Below are 20,507 nucleotides of genomic sequence, written 5' to 3'. Positions count from 1 at the left end.
GGAGAGTGATTCTGGTTGAAGGAGGAAAAAGGATAAAAATGCAAGTGGATTGTCTATGTAAATATATTTTGGTAAATATGTACTGCAGGGCTTAAGGAGGACAGCTATGCTTTATTTTCCCCCTAGATTAATTTTGAATTTCACAGATATGATAGTTGAGGTGAATGGCACAATTTATTGCCAGATTCCATCAGCATAGCCTTTGTGTCAGGAGTAGGATGAGATGTTTGTTTCTTCTGTCCTCTAAAACACACAAGTATGATGACTTATGTTCAGTGTAGTCCTATTGCCTTCAGTTTAGAGTTGAACTAGCAAATAACCCTTTAGCACATGATCAGACGTCAAAAGGCATCTATTACATTGAGGGTGTAAAAGACAAGGAAAGACATTAAAATATTATTTTTAGTGTGCTCTGCTTGTGTCTTGTTCTGTAAAGTTGTAAAGGGACCCACTACCACACTTCGCAAGGTCTCTGTGCGTGCCTAGGGAGAAAAACAAAGCTCAGTTAGACAACCCTTGGCTCTGCTGAAGCCCAAGAAACTTGAGAGCTGTGTGGTGTTAGATGGGATCTGCAGAAATGCTACCTCTCCTGCAGCTGTGGTATTGCATGGAAGATGTCCTGATGGGGTTGAGGCAGTGGAACTCTACCTCTACTGCTGCTTTTCACCATTTCACCATCTTTCTATATAGAGAGATCTTAGTATGTTGTCTACTCTCCTAAGATGCATCTCCCCTGACATGTTGCCCTGTATAGCTCTAAGATGGACTTGTATCAGCTGTTCCTTCAATAAATAGTTAAAAGCCCAAGAGACTCTAGGTGTAAAGTGCAAAGATCACCTAAAGTAAAGAAAATGTCACCGTTACACTACACATCAACCCTTTTGAGAAAGAAATATCTATGCTAATCTACTTTCTCCACATTTCCAGATGGTGGTTGCATGGGCACTTTAGTCTGGCACAGATCTATCCCACTTTCCGAAAGGTCATCCTGGGGTATCTTTAATTCCTGGCACTTTCCACTGTGATGCAGTTTTTATTCTTCGGAGGATGTTTTCAGAAGTAGGTCAGTTCCTTGATCCAGCTTCTGTGTTATTGCTGGCTCACAGGGAAGTGTTAGTGGTAAATGGAGAAGAGATGGAATGAGGCAGGAATCATGCCTTGGCAACCTCAGATCTGTGTCCAATTAAAGGTACTGAGACCATGGCCATAGCATCCATAAGCCTATCTCTGTAGATATGTGTGCAAGTGCAAGTGTGATTTTTTTTTTTTTGAGAGCTGTCTGGTTGTGTTTTTTGGGGGGTGTGGGTTTATTTTTGAAGGTTTAGGAGTTTAATTTCTTTCTGGTCACTGTTTATGACTATGTTTGTGCCTGAACAGGCAGCATGTGTTGTGGCAGCCTGTATTTTTGGATCATCCTCTTTGCTTGTGGAAGGTCATACAGTTTTCCTATGCTATAACTTAATAGCTTTTTCCTGCAGTGGTAGTGGTATAGTCTTTTGGGGGAGCTTCTCCCTGTTCCTTTTTTTCTCCCTTTTTTTTTTTTCTTTATTCCTTTTTTCCTTTTATTTTTCCTTAGTCTGTGTATTTTGAAGTATTTGGAAATCAGAAATACTGACTGAAGATCTGTTTTTCATCACTATAGTACATATGAAGTTGATGAGTAGCAGACAGTGAGCTGATTTGTCTAGGTTAGTAGCACAGAATCATTTCAAATTCAGAAGCCTGAATGTTCAAATTAGAAGAAAAGATGCTTTATGTACATTTTCAATTGTTAGTTCTGCAGGCAAGCATTAAAGAAGAGAAAGATTGTTTCTTTTGCTCATAGCTTTGAGGCTGTGAAGAAGGTGATGGTTGCTTGAATTCATAGCAGGGCAATGCCCAAAAGTTGGATAGGGGTAATATTCTTTGATTTCTGGGGCATTCTGTGTTTTTTTTTTCCCCCGAGCAGATTATTAACTGCTTCTTTCTAAGCCATGCCATGACATTATCATCTGGTTAGTGTTTATCCAATTAAGATATTATATAATACTGTACGGAATGCCTACTTTAATCTTCCAAATGCTGTATGTGTCTATTTAATCAAAAATCCCACTGGTAGTCTGTTTTGATAAATGTGTGGTGATTACAGAAAATAATGCTCTCAGTTCCAGATGGTTGTGGATTTAGTCATGGAGAGGTCTCTGAATACCTGGCCAATTATTGATTCCTTCACCTGCTTTTTCCTTTGCATGTATATATTGTTATTGTCAACAGTTCTAGCAGAATTTTAGCTGTCAATTTTTGTTTCAGACACGAGTGGGGGGAGAATTCCACTCAGGAAGTTTACAGCTTATGTTTGAAAGTTGAAAATTTCCTTGTATATCTTTTAGAATTCTTGATGCCTCTGGTTTAATGGTGAGATGAAAAAGAGAGTGCTGGTGTAAGTTCCTTAAGGCATTTCCAAAATATGAGGACTGGGATGAAACCTTGCTAGGAAAGGAGAAACTGTCCTTTCCTTCAGTATGGTCTCCTGTCTTAGATAAAAGGGGGCTATATAGTGTTTAAAAGATGGATCCTAACATCTGTTAAAACATCAGCTTTGTTTTCTATGGGTGCTGATAGATTTTTTTTGCATAGATGAATACACATACCCCAGAAAAACAAGCCCCAGGAATTTCATTGTACAGTAATGACAATACCATGTTTAATGCTTTTATTCTGTCTAGGTATGAAAATTGAAACACTAATACTGTTAATCTGAATATGGAGAAACAGTCTGATATAATCTTTTATCTTGACAGTTTAGTTTCTTTCTATAAATATTATCGTGGGTTAGGAAATTGTTGATCCTATGGAAATCCAAGAAGTAATAAGCAAGGTGACCAAAAAAGAAACAATGTATCTTTAAGCACTTAAACAGCTTTATAATCTAGTGAAATGAAATTTATGTGGTTCTTATCCAATCTCATATATCTTCTTGAACTGTGATAATTAAGCACTTGTAAAACACCTGATTTTCTGCATTCACGACCTGATTGATTCTATGATTTTAATTCTTCCTCGTCTTCTCTGAAGGCAGCTCTGTGAAACAGTTGTGGTCATAAGCGGCTTCTTAGCAAGATTGACTTCTCAGATGCACCATCTTTTATGCCTTATCAACCCTTTAATTTTTTGTTTTGTTTTCTTTTTGCTTTACCTTATTGCAACCGGTTACAGACCTTGTGAATCTGTAAAGACATTGTAAATCTGAGTTGGCTTTCAATAAGTGTTCCTCTACACATCTGTGAACTGTTGCAGCTAACATTGTTTGTTCCCACACAACTTGGCAAATTTGTAGTCTCCATGTAAGAGGAAAAAAACATTCATTTAAGAGCTGGAATTGAATTTTTGTATTTAACCAGAGTTCTAAGGGATGCTACCAAGATTGATCTTACAAAAGCTGAACTTGTAATACTGCGTAAACTGATATGTATATACTTTTTGGCATTTTAGAGGAGTTTCTCATTGAAACTCTCATTTGGAGTTGTTGAGAAGAGGTCAGTGGGTATGTCAATCTGTAATTACTTGCTGAAGTCTGAAAGATGGCTTTGAGTATTTTAGTGCTGGTATGGATCAGAGCTGCTAAGCTGAGCAGCAGTGTGATGCTTTGCTACCTTTATTTTGTTCCTCTATTTTAGATGTTTTACACAAGAGCACTTCATTGGTTTGTATATTTGAAACACTCCAGAGGACCCAGGACTTTCATATGCACAGCCAAATTTTGTTGTTCCCAAACATATCCACTTTATCATACTTAAAATTATGGCATCTTTAACTGTGGTAGCTTCAGATCTGTGGAAAGAACAAACAGTGTCTCCCATGAGATAGTCAGATTGCTTGAGCTAATTTTCGTGTTTCTTATAAAACTAGCAGTTAGGAGTGCTGCTGCAGAGCATTTTAGCAGAAATGTTGAGCTGAAGTGGTACGTGCTGTTGCAGAAGGAGTCAGTTTTGTTCACCTCCTCCTCATATCTGTTCTGCCACATTTCAGCATATGTCTGATCTTGTGATGAGGAAGTTTAGAGAACTGAAGTGGCATGAAGCTCACCCCCACAAGCGAATAAAAAGGATCATTTTCTCTCTTTGAACCAGCTTGCAGGGTGTTGGAGGGGCTGAAGTATTAATATGGGGAGGTGACAGGCAAGAACAGGATTTTCTTCTGACAGCTGACCACAGAACTAGCTTTGCTGTGGTGTTTGAACAGCCTTTGAAGGAGAAACTGTTAAGGTATTTCTGAAGGCAATACAAAATTCTGCTTCTTTGTCCTATGCATTTTTAGAAACATGTCCAGTTAATATCTGACCTTCCCCAGCAACATTTCTCTGGCAGCAGGCAGTATGAACAGTTTAAGTGGAGGAAACAATTGGTTTTATTAGGTCTTGAAAAGCACATGTTAAATCAAGCCTATAATGAAGGACAGGTCACATTCTACATAATCTGGGGTGCGAATGGGGCTCTATAATGTAGGGCAGCAGCAAGGTAAGTGTAGAGCAAACAAATTCAAAATACCAAAATCTGTGCAGGAATGGAGATAAAGTAGGTGAAGGTAAAGAAATGTGAGCAAGGGTAGCATTTTTAGGCTGATGACAGGATGATTTTAGGATGATGACAGGAGGAGAAACAGAAGAACTGACAAGTGCATGAAAGACTAATAAATTAGATGTTATGCATTAATCTCCTAGCATTGATCTGAGGTGAAATTGTGTCCATAGATCACTTGTTAAGCACTTCTTCCACAGGCTTGCCATACAGTATTTTTAGAAATAAGGCATGGACCTCCACCTCAAATACAAAGTCCCAGCTGCTGCTGGTTTCCCTGCTGCTCTTGCTGGATTTTGCAGCTGAAGGTCCACCTGGCTGCTCATAGCTGCTGCTGCTGCTCACTGGCTGGGAGCTGTGTGCCAGTCCCAGCTGCATCAGTCTCCTCAGCTCTTTTCTAAGACCTCTTTGTTGCATTGTCCAGCAACCTGAAATCCTATCTGAAGTATAATGCAACGATAGATTTGTTGACTCCAACTTAATGGGAAGTATTTATTTATCATTATCATGCAGTATATCCATGTTGAAGAATTTTTTTGTAGGATATGAGCTGAGCTGCCTTAAAAGGTGTTGGAGAGCTAACCTGCTGGATGTTGTAGAGCTGCATTGATAACTTGGTGCAGAACTGCTCGCCCTGCTCTAAAAGTTTAGTATAAAGTTCTTTGAAGTCTTTGCAATCCTTGCATTGATTTTGCTGCCCAGATCAGACTCGGGAGCAATAGCTTCCTTTTAGTGCAGTGTCTCACTTGTGGAAGTACTAAACAAACTAAAGCATATCTGTGTAACAGTTACCCTCCTAAACAATAGAAATTGTTGAACCACAGAGTAATAAAGGAGATTGCATGATAATGTAATCCTGAAGATAAGAGCAGTTCAAGCTTTGATCTACTTCTTTCACTTCCAGAATTCACAGCACAGCAGCAGGTGTGGTTCAACAGGGCAGGAAATATTTCTCCCAGGATAAGCCAAAGCAGTATGAGGTGCTAAGGATTTTTATTTTTTCTTTCATTAACAGTTTGAAAAAATTATTCCTTCAAGAAGTACTTTCTTAGAATGGTAAAATGATTTATTTCTTACCACCAGTCCAATCCTGTGGACTTTGTTCCTGTTGGAGAAAGGATGCTAACGTTCTTTTAAAATTAAGTCTATTACATGCTGCTCTCATTGTGAAACAAAAGTAAAAGGAGAAACATGGTAAATTATTGTACTTCCATTTAAGATTAAGTTTTCAGAGGATTTTGAGGATCTGATAAACTAGAGGCAATTGTAATAACTGAAATGTTTGAATTGCTGCCACATGAGTTGGGATTACTATAATGCCTCCATCATGATGACACTTAGGGCAACCTGTTTGTGTAATAATTAATATAAAAATGAGTTTTTTTGCTTGATTACTCTTACTACATTGATTACTACAGATTACTTGATTACTACAGATCGAGGATGTCGATCTGTTAAATACTCTTGTTGTATATATTTCTGATGATGGTCAGGTGAGTTTGATGCCAAAGGACATATTTGACAGTACTTGTAAAATTGTACATAAATCCCTTTTTTCGTTATTTTTTCCTTGAAGCCTCTGTTGGACTTTCCTATCCAGAATGTCATTTTCTTTAGACACTTTGAGCTTCTCTAGTTGGATGCAGCCACAACAATCATACGTTAATGAGTTGCCTCGAGCAACCAGTTAATTGGAGAATTGTTACACAGGAAAGAAAAAACAATAGCAGACTCTCATGGCAGATTTTCTTTGGGGACTGTGAGATTCAGTGAGAATGGGATGAAGCTTTAACATAAATTAAATCCTATTGCAGGCTTTCTTGTTTCCATCTTCGAGAGCAAAGTGTACTACAAGTTTCAGGTATGTGGAGTTCGGAAATCTCTGTGGAGTTGGTGGGAGTAGTGGTGAAAACTGTGGACTTCTTTACACAGATGCCTCCATCCTTTCCTCCAGCGCAACTGTGCTTGGAGATGGTAGAAGTCAGTTTTGGGACTACCTCACTGAGATGGCACAGTTTAATGGAGCAGTTCGCCCAAGATAATAATTAGAGCCTGGAAACTGTATTTGTCTCACTGGCAGTTAGAGGTTAGGAAGAAATTCTCTCCTCAGAGGGCGGTGAGGCGCTGGCACAGCTGCCCAGAGAAGCTGTGGTGTCCCATCCCTGGAGGCACTCAAGGCCAGCTTGGATGAGGCCCTGGGCAGCCTGAGCTGATGGGGAGCAGCCCTGCCCATGGCATGGGTTGGGGTGGTTTGGGCTTTGAGCTCCCTTTCAATCTTAGCTAATCTGTATGATTCTGTGATTTATCCTAATCTTCCCTTTGCTCAGTGTGCTTTTGATAAGTTGAAAATGCATGCATTAATCCGTCTTGAGAATTCAACATCCTACATATATTTCTCCATAAGTTTTGTTGGATGTGATTTGACTTCTTGTTATGCTGCAGCAGTGTTCATCTTTAGGGATTAACATTGCTGTGGTCAGTGGAGTAATTTGGAGCAATGTGAAGTGCTTCTAGTTTCTCCATTTGGCAACCATCCTAATCCTTTTGAAATTATTCTCTGTAGGAGAAAATAAGAGATTTTTATTTTCTTTCACTTAGCTTTCTTTGAGCTGATGGATTCAATCTTTATGTTAGTGAAGTTGGTGTCAGGGTTCCCATTGACTTCAGTGGAACTTGCGATTCAAGGCTTCAAAACAAGTTTTGCCATTTGTGTGGGAACAGACTGCAGGAGGAAGACTGCTGGCAAGAAAATGTTTAGCTGCTTTTTTGGTGGGGGATGGAATGCTGAAACAGTTTGTTCTTTACATGCTTCTGAATTGCTTCTGTTAAATGTATAGATGCCTATAGACAGCCCAGTGACTTGTTCTGGTTGCACAGGGTTGAAGTGTGGCTTTGGAGGAGCTGTGAGCTCTATCATGAAATAAATTGAGCCTGATGGGTCTGTGGTGCCACCATGGTTACAGGGGCTCATTTTCTCTTGAATGGATTTTTATACTGGAAGAATGGTGGTAAGATCTTACAATTCTACTGATAACTGCATGTTACATAGCTGAATTGCCCTCGAAGAAACTGTAGGTTCCTCAGATCGATGGCTACTTGAGTCTGTCAGAATACAGATATTCTGTATGCGTGTGTGTGTATAAATACATACAAAATGGAGTGTTTGATTGGAAATTCCTTGACCGAAAGAGCAGACAGGAAGAAATAACACAACTCTTAATTGATTTAGAGTTGATACGAATTAAAAGCTTGCAGTGCAAGGTCCTGTGATCTTCTTGAGAGTGAGGATTGAATATTTACAGGTGTTGTATCCTAGTGAAAACTGCATGGGCACTTAGCATCAGGATTTCTACATACTTGAGTTAGAACTTTAAGCAAACAAAAAGGTATTAGCATTTAAAATTCATGGCAGAGTTCATGACAATGTAGTTTTGGAGACCACAGAAACAGAACCGTAGTCAAGAATTATCTGTCCTTGCATCCCAAGAGCAGTGGCTGGCAGGGTAAAAGAGGTGATTGTCCCCCTCTGCTCTGCCCTCATGGGGCCCCGTCTGGAGTATTGTGTCCAGGCCTGGGGCCTGCAGCACAGGAAAGAGTGGAACTGTTGGAGTGTGTCCAGAGGAGAGCACAGAGATGATCAGAGGCTAGAAGGCAGTGAAGCACTGCACAGCTGCCCAGAGAAGCTGTGGTGCCCCATCCCTGGAGGCATTGAAGGCCAGGTTGGATGGGGCCCTGGGCATCCTGAGCTGGTGGGGGGCAGCCCTGCCCACAGCAGGGGTTGGGGCTGGGTGGGCTTTGAGCTTCCTTCAAACCCCCCACCTTCCATGAATACTTTGCTTAACAATTCTGACAGTTCACTAATCAGCCAAATTGGACAAAGCTGTCCTGTCCTTGGTTGCACTCCCTAGGGGTAGGTCCATGCTGCTTCCTGACATTTGAACCATCCGTGGGCTAAGACAGTTCTGCTGATCTCCTGCTGGGATCTTCCTGACACTGGGTACCTGCTGGCAGAATGGGGCTTCCCTGCCACAGCACCCAGGAACCCTCCTCAGGCACCCCATGGGACTGGCAAGCCTTGCACTCCTCGCAGCACCCAGTGACTACTGCTGTTACAAGTTTTGCTTTAAGATTATAATAAAATGACTTGGTTTGCAAATGTATTAATGCAGCATTTAAAGCAAAGTAGTAATTGTGTGTTTGCAGGAGAGGGAATGTCTGAAATTGTTTTGTATTTGCTCTGCTTTTAACAGTATTTCAGGTCTAACCGGAGGTGAAGCTCCTTTGAAAAAAGAGGGGTTAAAAAATATTTTAAGAAGCTCACAAATGAAATGCATGCAGTTAAGAGGCAAAATTATTTTTCAATTAAAAATCTTCTGTAGTCCTATTTTTTCCTCTTAGTTACTAACACATTTAATGTAAGGATGGCTTTGCTGAACTGTAGTAGGGCTTATCTTAACAATTTTCCATCCAGAAAAGAATCTGCAGTCAGTGTATGAGCTACTAAAAGCGATTGAAGTCACAAAAGTGGAATTGGCTTCATCCTCTTTTAAAAAGCAGTTATCAAATATTTTATCTGGAAGTTTTGTTTCCGTCACATTTGAACAGTTGTCTGTTGAAACACTTCAAACAGCGACAGGAGAAACCTGTCCACCTTTTATTTAACATCTTTTGCATTCTAGAAAGAAGCAAAACACCCAAATTATTTTCTGGCTGTGTTTCAAGTATCATAATTAAATATTACAGCATACTGATAATGGGATTTTTTCTGTGATTTTCTTGCTGTAATTGCTTGCAATGTCCATACAGACTTCAGGGATAGGAGTACACCAAAGTGCACTCTTGAATTTCAGACTCAGGACTTTTCATTACTGTCCTTTATTTTAAACTGGTGAATGAATTTGGAGTTTGCTTTTTGAAATTGTTAACCCCTGTTTGGAATTGTTAATTCCCTGTTTGGAATTCTGTTACAGATAAAAGGTTGTGGGTTTTGTTTTATGGTGTAACACAGGTGGTAAAGCCCACTTCATTTCTTGCTTTGCTGTCAAACTGGCAGTCACCCATGGATTTCGGGGTGCTGTTTTACTGGGAGAAGCACTGGCTGAAAGCTTTTCTTCTCAAAACAAAAGATGGCTTGGAGCTCCTCTTGTTAAATAGCCACGTGGGCGTCATTCATGGCTTCAGGATCTTGGCTTATTTCTTTAGTAGATTCTATGATTTAGCATGAAATTGAGATTAGTGTGAGATTAGTGAATAGAGATTTCACTTCTATTCAGCAAGTGGAAAATGAAAAAACCAACTAGTTTATTCAAGCCAGAATTCTTACATCTTCAAAGATGAATAGCCAAGTTTTGTTGTAAAGGCATTTTCAGGTTGCAGTTGGTACTGGTCTCTTCATACCCATTTTCCCTCCTCATGTTCCTTAGGGGAACTGAGACATTGCGAAGCAGAATGAGAGAAACAGTAAGTGCAATTTGTGAGTATAAGTGAATTATTTAATAGTGGAGATTTCTTAATATCCCACTCAATATTATGTTATAATAATGTTTTGTAAGCTTTGTCAAAGACCTGAGCAGTAGATGCTGTTCCATGCAGGTTGCTTCCTTAGCAGACCTCTTCTTTGTGACTTGCTGAGGCCTCCATTGCCTTCCCTTCATTGCAGAGCTCTTCACTTTTATCTCCTGCAACAAGGACATGTGGAATGAATTTCTGCTGAGGTCTCAGCAATGTTTGTAACACATAATTTTGTTCTTTGTTGACCGAGTTCACTATTGTTTTGGAGAATTCTGAAAATGCAGATGCAACTTCTTTATATTTCTGTTTTAGAAACTAAGTTATTTCCTTGGATATTGATTTTTGTTTTTCCATTTTTCATGACTCAAAAGAAATAGGTTATGTGGAAATTCACAGAAGATAGCAATTTAAAAGGGTGGAAAAAGAAGGAAAGAAGAAGGAAGGGGAAAAAAAAATAAAGGGAAAAATGAACAACTGTCGTGGAAATGTTCTGTTTTCTTGAAGTGACTCCTTCAGAAAGAAGAAAGAAGAAAACTCCTAAAGTTTTTCCAGTACTATACATCTTGGTGAATTGTTTCTTTAGGAGGAAAGTCAGGTATTGTAAAATTGTCCTACTTTCAAACAAGGGCATACGTACTACAATACCAGAATTTATTGTGCATGTTTTGGAGCACTGTTGTTTTAGAGAGTCCCTATGTGAAACAGGCACATTCTGAAGGGCAAAACAGTGCGCAAACCTCTGTATTGGTGTCTACTTCAGATGACAGTTCCCTTGAGTAGGTAAGGCTTGAGAAATGCACAGTGACATTTTCAATAGGTGAATATTGATGGTAAAGTTAACAATATCTGAGATAAATTTAGTCATGATAGTAGAGGTAATAAATGCCTGATATATCTTCAGTTATGTATTCTTCCCTAATCACTGTCTTAGGAGAGCAGTTTGTAGGCAGAATGGCTGCATTTGCTCAAGACTTCTATGGACCATATCTTAGGAGTACTTATGAGAATTACTAGATAACTTGGAAAAAAAGCATGAATTTATAAATATTTGTGAAGAAAACTGATTGGGAAGGGAAAATTGTGTATGTAGTGTCAATTTTATATTAACGCTAAACACTGTTCATATTTCAAAGTTGTACTGTGCGTACAGTTTAGCATATCTCATATTTAACACATGCATATCTTATAAAAATTATAAAACAGAAAATAATCACTGCTTAATTTGGAAGGAGGAGAAAGCAGTATTGTCTTTAAGCTACTTGAGTAATTATTCTAAGATCCCTGTCTTAAAGGACCAATTCAAGACACGTATTCCTATGTGTACGTATTCCTATAGTGTATACAAACAGCAAACACTATGATCTGTATGTGTTCTGACTTGCTTCCTTGTGTTTAACCCCCTGGTTTTTAAGGTAAAGGTATTGTAGTATATCAGGTAGCCTAATTGTTTCTCTAGGTTGCAGATTTGCCACAACCCTTTTATCTATTCTTTCACTACAGAACTAAGCCAAGCTGAACACATGGTTTTTTTTGTAACCTTATATTGCTGCTTCACATTCTAGATACTAGACCCTAAAGTTGATTTCAGAAAAAGAGAAATCACAGCCTCGTCTGCCTTTTGGGGCATATGAGCAACTGAATCTAGGCTCTCGATTAATAAATCACCCATTGGCTAGTTCTGCAGTAAACTCAAGAATGCGTAAATTAATTAGATTATTAGAAATGAGTTCCCAGGCCTGTTACTTGTGACAATTCTTGCATGGCCCCGAGGACAACTTTGACATAAAGTAGGTCATTTTGTGAGCAGTAGAACTCAAAATAGTTGAATAGAGATTTTTTTTTCCTCCAAGTATAGTATTATAGACTTGATGCTACTGTTGAGGTATGTCTTATAATGGAATCTACTAAACAAACAGAAATAACAGTCCAATCAATTATAGCCAAGTATGTTCTCCTGGTAGGTAGTTTCATTTAAAATATAAGTTACGCCTCATTGATGTTGAAGATTTTTTTTTTAAATGCAGAGTAGAAAGAAACTAGTTTTCAGTGTATAGTCATTTTCACAGTGCTAATTAATTATGTAGTTCAGTGCCTTTGGAACACAACCCCATCTTCGGGTAAAAAATTGCTGGTAGAAGCTCTGGCTCTTTCCCTACCATTACTTTCTGAAGTTTACTGTGCTTCAGATAAAGTAATGTTCTGTCTTTGTTATGACAATACAACAAAATAGAAAGTATGTACTTTTAAAAATCTCTTTTAATTCTTGTCTTTTTGAAATAGCATTCTTACTAATGGCTGCTCCTGATGATTCATCTCAAGTCTCTGAGCCTTTATTGCAGACTCTTGGATGCTGTTATTAGCCAACAGTCTTGCTTAATCATCCTCCTTGTATGCTAATTGTTTTATACAGGTCACTCATCTTTTATATTGATATGATCTAGAAAAGAGCTTCTTTGTTGCTTTCTTCCCATGGACATGTGCTATGGAGGGATGGCAACCTATGAGAATCCCATGAGATGGACCCAGGCTCTGGAGCTGCTTGTGCTGTCCCAGCTTCATTTCCTTGTTGATGCTGTGCTCCATGCAGTGTTTCAAGAGGGAGTGGGATGGCTGAAAGCTTATCTTGTGCCTAAAGAAAGAGATGGCAAAGTGAACTCAGCCATCTCTCTGTGGATAAAGATTTTTACCTGCAGAGAAGAGAAGTAGGTATTTGTTGCATTTAAGTAAGTGCTGAAGGCGGGCAGGCAAGCAGCCTGCAAGAAACCATACAAGAAACCATGGGTTCAACCCTGCTTATTCTGAGATTTCTAGCATGAGCAGCTGGATATCCTCTATAATTATTAAATGGAGGCCTTGGAGATATGGCATGGTAAAGAGAATTTCTGGTAGGTCTGATTTTTTTTTTTGTTTGGTTTTCTTATTGCATGCAAGTGTATTATAACATCAAGGACTTGAAAGGCAGCGAGGAGTAAGAAGTTGACCTGCAGCCTTATTTCTGCTTCCATATGTTTCTGCCTTCCCCAGATACTCAGCACTCGGAGAAAGCCAGCGTGGGAGAATGTGATTAAGTCTCTGCTAATGTGTGGAGTCCCGTGTGTGGTTTAAGGTTGAGCATGCTTCTTCAGGTCTGGCAGGTTTTTAAATGCTTTAATTACAAGATAAGTGGTAGTTTTCTGTGAAATTCCAGATAAGAACACATTAAAGATTTCTAGCAGAAGGGAAACGTGTACCCATGAAGCTGCTTGCAGTCAAACCAACCCAACTGTCCAGTGAACCAAAACCAGCTCATATCTATGACCCTCAGTGCTACAAACACTTGGAATACCTTACCTGTTCTCTCTCTTTGCCCCCATTCATATTACTGCTTGTGGATAATACCTGGTTCACCATCTACCCTTTCCATCCCCCATACAGACTCGCATACAGTGCACCCCTACCCACCCACTTGTTGTTTGTATTTTTTATTTTTCCCTCTCCCCTCCTTTAGGAAAGGATTGCTAATGAAACTCACTAGATTTGCATGCTTGGTTGGAAGAACTAAAGCAGTTTAAAAGATGCTTTGGAAACAGCACCAATGCAGCTGGTGCTGTGTATATTTGTCTTTTTCATTTTCATTGGGAAATGAAAAGCTTGCTTAGGTCTCAGGATTAGCATGAAAAATTGGGATACTAGATAGCAGTGTAGCTTTGCTTCTCTGTGTGGGACCACCCACATGGCTAAGAAAGCCAGCAGCCAGGGAGTGTGGTCAGGTGTGACAGAATGTAGCTGAGCCAACAGAGACTTGACAGAAAACAAAAGGCTTCAGTGTTGACTTGTGGAAGTGTGCTGCTCTGGAGAGGTGAAGATCCTGGGTCAGGTGACTGACGGGACAGAAGCCTGTGTTATGGAGCACGGTGCAACCATGCTAGTACTCTAAAATTTGCAGTGCTACTTGAGGTGCAGCTGTTCTTTTACTCAGTGGTGAGGAGAGCCCAGTTCATAACTTTCTATAGGCATAGATTAGTTGGAAGCAGAAGAGTACTATTTCTGCACAATATCAATTTGAGGAAAAACAGAAAAGACAAGGAGGTGGTGATTGTGAAATGAGCAAGTGTGGCAATGTACATGGTTCATTTCCCATGAAACACAACAGCTGCTGTCTGCAGATTTTAGTCCTCAGGGGCTGCCTGGAGTAGTCAACTTGACCACGTAGCATGGCCTTTGTGTCAGCAAGTTGAATTTTTCCTAAAGCTTGCATTGCATCCCTTCCTTGCTTGGCATTTCGGAAGTCTACATGGTTGCATGTGTTATCAACATGTGCAATTGCCTTTTTCTTTTCTCCTCTCTGTTTTGTCAAGCTCAAGAGAGAGTCTTTCCAGACATTATGTGATTCTTTTTTAATGGACATTTTAACTTCAATGTTGTTTTCAACCTTTAAATTACATGACTGCAGCAGAAAATACAAAAAGCAAACAACAAATCAAGTATAAAACCTGACTTTAAAACCTCTTGCGTCTCAAATCCTGAGTCCGGGTTTAGATATCAATCAATGAAAATTCAAAATTGCCGAAAACCAGGATGCTTGATTGTAACACAGAATAGTAGTTGTAAAAAACAGCAATCAACTTGAATATTTTGACAAGAGATATCCAGTAACTTGAGTCTACGTACAGCCTGTTTTGCAGATACCCTGTTCTCAGTCTTACAATCTGTTTTTCAGTTGGGTTTGGCAGTGCTTGTGCCATTGCTGCTCATGTGATGCCACTGCTGTTGCGGTTGACCTGGGTCAGCTGGGAGTCTGCAGTGTTGCTGCTTTAAAAGTTTTAGATTGGAAAACTTGCAGAAATGCTGTGCATGGGCACACTGAAATGGGTACTTCCTCTGACTGGACGTGCCAAATGCTTTGAAATGAGTGCAGCACGTCTGCTTATTACTGCTCTGCAGTATATCTATGCAAAATACTGGGAAGCAGCTGGTGTTTTGTTCCTTTTTGTGGCTTCAATGTGTAGGCTGCTTTCTGCCCTCTTTTTAACAGGAAATTCCTCAGCAGGATTTTTTTTTAAAGACACACTCTGGAAAGGAATAGTTTTAATCCACCTTTAATTAGCTAATCTAGAACTGAAAGCTTTTCTTCCTCAAAATTGAAGCTTTATTTAGTCGTCCTTCAGATTATGCTCACTGTCAGAGTAACATATTCCACAATTGTAAGACCATTGCATTCCTAAATGTTGTTTACTAAATGCAGGCTTTTTTTGTGCTTGCATTAACTGTTTGCAAACTACCTCACTAAAACAATTAAAAGAAATTTCTTCATTCCATTAAAGCACAAAGGCTGATAGATAATACCTAACACACCCATTAATTTTTTACAATTTTAAAAAGCTAATTGAAAATTTCAGTGAACAGTTCTAAATACTAAATTAATACCAACATTATAAATACAGAATATTAAAAGTAAAAAATCTCATGGTCCGGTTGGAAGGAAATTTGTACACAAACAAAGGGGGGATTTTTTGCTATGACTGTAATTAAACTATATTTCAGTTTCAGTTACTTCCCACTTTAAGTAAATCAGAACATCCAGGTTAATCATGTTGCTGAAGATGTTACTACTAAAACTACCTCATTATTTGTTCTGTCTACAACAGTAGTATCTTAAATTCTCATAGCTACACGTATGTTCCTTCCTACCTTTTCAATGGACTATATTTTATATTTAGTTTTTAATATCGCTGTCACTGAGACAGATTTCAAACAGATTGCCAATTCGTAAATACTTGATTTAGGCTGAATTTGCACCAGTTCTTAAGTATCATGTTTTAGGGAGACTGAATGGTGAGCTTTTGGTGAAACAGGAGTCTTTTTTCATTGTGACATTAGAGAGTTGAGAATTATGTTTGAATTCAAGTTGACTTCAACACCTGTGCCAGATGCTGATGCATAGGGTAAAAGAGAAACCAAATGTATGATGTAATTTAAGCTAAGATACCATGTGTAGGTACAGCAAACAACTGAAGGATTAGGGAAAAGGAACAAAAAGAAATGATAACAAGAAAATGTATCTGCTTCTGACTGTGGCATGTGATGGTGCTCAAGCTAATGCACATTTCTGATTTGGACTTTCAAGTATGATGGCTTGGCAACCATGTCAGTCAACTCCCTTAAGACTCTGGGATGCATGTCATCTGGCCCCACGGACCTGTACATATTCAGTTTCATGAGTCGATCTCAGACTTGCTCCACCCTTACAGTGGGGGAGAATGTGCTCTCCTAGTTCCAGCCTAGAGGTTTAGCTTCAGGGATCTGAGAATCCTGGCTGCCAGTGATGGCTGAGGCAAAGAGATATTAAATGGCCATGGGCCTGTCCCTGTTCAACTCTGTGGATTAGTCCTGGAGCCAGACACTTCCTCTGCACACGACACACGATCTCATTGCTTCTCTCTGGATTGCCTTTGAACACGTTCCAGTTCATCCCAGTTCTTCTGAATCACTGTCCTGCAGCTGGGCCTGCTATTGCTGGAACAGCTGTGACTATGCCCGGTGCCTCTGTGCATGCCTGGAGCTGTGCAGACTCTCTTGCCCTCAGCATACTGAGGGTAGCTCATGCTCACCAGTGGCTGTCAACAGCTTTCTGAGGTGCTTCTTCCTGAAATAGTCCTCCTGTCCTGCGGGAGAGGCCTGTGCTCCCAGCGTCTGAATGGCCTGGGAGTGTGCACACGTAGACTGGCTGCGTGGAAATGCCTCCTGCCTGACTCCAGTTCTCCTCACTGACACTGGAGATTGCTGTGGTGCTGACTTGTTCACAGCGTTATTTTAATCTTTTTCTCTGCCTCCCAGTTTTGTGACATTTTTTCACTCTTTCCTTCCAGATTTGTTAATAACAATGCTGCTGAAGAACACACGTTCGATTAGCATCTTGTAACATAACTCTGTCATCAATATCTTTGTGTATAAACTGATCAAAGCTCCTTTTATGAAATATGTGCATTCATGTTTTACTTCCAATCCAAGCATTATCAGGCTAGAGAGTGGTGAATGTAAACGTAAAAAAGATCATATTAAATTCTGAATGATCTTAGTGCAGTGCCTTTTTTGGTTTTAGCTTTTTAACTCAGTTTAAAGACATTTATTCATGGAAATGGAAGGTTGACCTCCATTTCATCCACCACTTCTTATAAAATACATTGGAGGTATTGCTGTGCAACAAGTAGGGATAAAGTTGAAAGCTTAGATGTTCTGTAATTTTCTAAAGCTCTCACTCTTGACTATCCAGAGGGAAAAGTGGTTCATTAGGGACACCAAAAATAAATATGAATCCTATTTTTCTATGCCACTAAGTAGGCCCCACTTCAATTCAGAGCAAATATCTTACATAAGTCTAGCTAGGAGTACTTTTTTCAATGCATATCATTTACTGATGTTAACCTACTGACAGTGACATTCAAAGCATGTTTCTGTCTTGATGGGTGGGCAGAGCTTTGTGTGAGCTGTCAAAGGAAATAAGGAATTTGGTAACTGATGTACCAACAACAAAAGAAGTTTCCTTGTATGTATTCCTCCTTGTGTTCTTCTGACAAACACCATTAGTTCCTTACAATTTGGTCTAACATACTAACCAGTAGTTAAAATTATGATTTCAGGAGATAGTGAAAGTAAAAATAACATATCTTCCCCAGTCTTATTGTTTCAATATGAATTTACAGTAATAGTTTGCTCACTAATTAGAAATTTACCTCAGGAAAGCAGCTTAATATGTCTTTGTTCTCACGGATCAAGGTTCTTTTTCTACTTGTTTTAAAGCTGTGCACAAATTCTGTGTATGCATAAAAACTCCAAATAACTTCTTAATTTTTTTAATTTTTTTTTTTTCTTTTTGCATTCTGGCCCAACATTTTTGAAAATTCTTAATCTTTTTTATTTAAGAGATTTACTTCCTTCGTGTGTGACGGGTGACACTTGAGAAATGTTAAAATGGCCCTCACGAGAATGTGTCAGTGACACCATGTGCTATATGGAGCATGTGGTTTGTGCCAGCATCCAATGTATGTGCCTGTAAACTCTAATTATGCAGTGCAATGTCTGGGGATGTATCAACTGGGAAGACTGTAGAGTGATGGTGGTGATAAAGGCAGAGTCCAAAGAAAAGTAAAGCTTTCTGTTGTATCTTCCTCATTAGCTCTTGAGGCAGCTTTGTTGCCTTATGGTGTACTATTTTCACAGCAGTTGAGGTGTGAAATTTCCTGCTGCGGTGGAATCCTAATCCATTCTGGCAGTGCTGTTACTGAGTGTTGAGAGCATGAGCATGTACAGACCTGTCTGGTAGAACTGGGGAAGCAAAGGGCAAAGATAAGGAGGTTGAAGAGGATGGGGTAGCTTTCATTTAATTTGCACCTAACTGTTTCTATTCAGAACCTGGTATTTGAAGCAGAGGGGGAGCAGTAAATTCTTCTGGAGATGCTTCCTGCAATTATAGTGAAAATACTATACTTGCAAAATAGATGCTGACCATCAGCTCTGGTCACCTGCTGGAGAGTAAACAAAAAAAAAAACCTAAGCCACAATCTTCCAAATTTAGGAATGCTTTCAACTAAATTTGCAGTTCTCTTTTGTGGGCTTCATTTAAGTGGATGGTCTAGTATGCTGGGTTAGCATAAAAGACTGCACATGGGAGTAAGACTTATTTTATTTTATTTTATTTTATTTTATTTATTTCATGTATTTTTTTTTTTCCTCAGGGCTGTAGAAGTTCTTACTGTGATTTTCCAGGCATTGTCTTTGGACTTCTAGAACCCACTCAACTCTCTTCAATTGGGATTATGTTTCTTTTTTGTAGGATGTTTTTGGATCATCTGCAATTAGTTGCTTTTCTTCTGTGTTGGTAGTTATGAGTGGACCGTAGCTTTTGGTCTACCTAAATCCTCAGATTTGTCATACTCAGAAATTGTAAAGGATTTCTTGAAGAAAGGTGAAGGAGAACTAGTGTCTTCTGAGTTTGATGATAGACATCTGATCTGAAAAATGAAAAGTGAGAACCATAGGCTACAGTAGCAAGTGTGGTGTGGTATGCTGGAAGTTGGGAATACAGAGTGGCATAGCCAGGACTGACCATCCATGTTGGCATACTTTTCAGGCTTTGCTTTTGGTTAGCTGTAGCCTTGTTGTGCAGACTAACCATCCATTAGTGGCTGGGGAGGAAACAGATGTGCTTCTGGAGCACATCATCTGCTTCAGTTTGATCCACTGAGGAATCCAGTTTGCATGTGCTAAAAATTCTTCACAGCATAATCCTCTGCATAGTGAGAGGTAGTGTGTTTCTTACAAACTGAAAAGCTCGTGTAATAGATGCCCTCTATATGAGGTGACTGGGAGGTGGGTCTGTACAAAAGTTCAGTGTCTTAGACTTGTCCAAGAAGTCAGCAGAACAGACCAGAGAAGGTGACAGTGACAGAGACAATTTTAAAAAGTGTCTAAAGGACAAAGGGAGATAAAAAGACAAATATGTAGTTTGATCAAAGTTGTGGCTTCCCAACAAATTAGTCATCTACTCTGCTGGTGGTACAGTTGTGGATGGGGAAGAATATTGCAGTATTAAGAACAGGCTGGATTTTAATCTCAGTATTCAGGGAAAATTTGAAAGACATTTATATTGGCGATGCAAACGTAAATATGAATAACTGATTCAACGAAATGAATACTGTGTAGACTGCTGTGGGGAAGAATATGCTGTTTGTCAAAATAATTATGAGAAACATAAAGAGCATGCTATTAATATATTTAATATATATTGGTCCCAATCTCTATATGAAGTTTTACAAGGATGGTGATATTGTGGATTTGAAGGAGAGGGTATTTTAGAAACTTGTTGAGATAATCTTTCGCTAAAGGAAGTAGCCAGGTTATATTTTGACAGCCAGCTGCTACTACCCTTGTATTCTGAGCTGGCATGTTTTTTAGTGATGAATAAATACACCAACTTTTCAGGCAAGTGTCTATACTTGTACTATGAAGTAAATCAAAATATACAGCAGAAGAGAGAGAGGTTAGGAAATGGAGTAGGGTGCTATGATATCCATTTTATGTTTTGTGTGACCCAGAGTGCATATTTGTGATAACATTTTGCAATTTCTTTTTTTATATTTTTAATGTTAGGTTTACCCTGAATTGCAAATTACCAACGTTGTGGAAGCCAACCAGCCGGTTACAATCCAGAATTGGTGCAAGAGAGGATGGAAGCAGTGCAATGGTCACCCACATATTGTGGTTCCCTACAGGTGTTTGGGTGAGTGGTGATCGATCTTTTTCCTGCTTTTTGATGTTTCTATCTCTTCATGAGAGTCTACAAAACTATTTTTTTATATCTCTATATTGCTTTATTTTCTGAAGAGGGTTTTGTCTTTTGTCAACTCCTTTGAAGCTACCTTAAATAGAGAGAAAATGATCTTGTTCTTCATGAAAACACTC

The 20,507-nt window shown here is 39.2% G+C and overlaps 1 protein-coding gene across 2 annotated transcripts in view; it reads left to right on the top strand.

Annotated features, from left to right (window-relative positions):
• The window catches only part of APP (amyloid beta precursor protein), a 202,401-nt gene that overhangs the window by 49,114 nt on the left and 132,780 nt on the right, over window positions 1-20,507 (top strand). For both annotated transcript variants that reach the window (XM_090121406.1, XM_031612471.2), the window contains exon 3: window positions 20,196-20,325. In XM_090121406.1, coding sequence (XP_089977532.1) covers window positions 20,196-20,325 — 130 coding nt within the window. The remainder of the gene's footprint in view (window positions 1-20,195; window positions 20,326-20,507) is intronic.

The sequence above is a fragment of the Phasianus colchicus genome, chromosome 1 (genome assembly GCF_987193195.1).
Source record: "Phasianus colchicus chromosome 1, bPhaCol1.hap1.1, whole genome shotgun sequence".
In the NCBI taxonomy this organism is placed as follows: Eukaryota; Metazoa; Chordata; class Aves; order Galliformes; family Phasianidae; genus Phasianus; species Phasianus colchicus.
The sequence above is the reverse complement of the archived record's forward strand: the minus strand, read 5'-3'. Positions and strand labels throughout refer to the sequence as shown.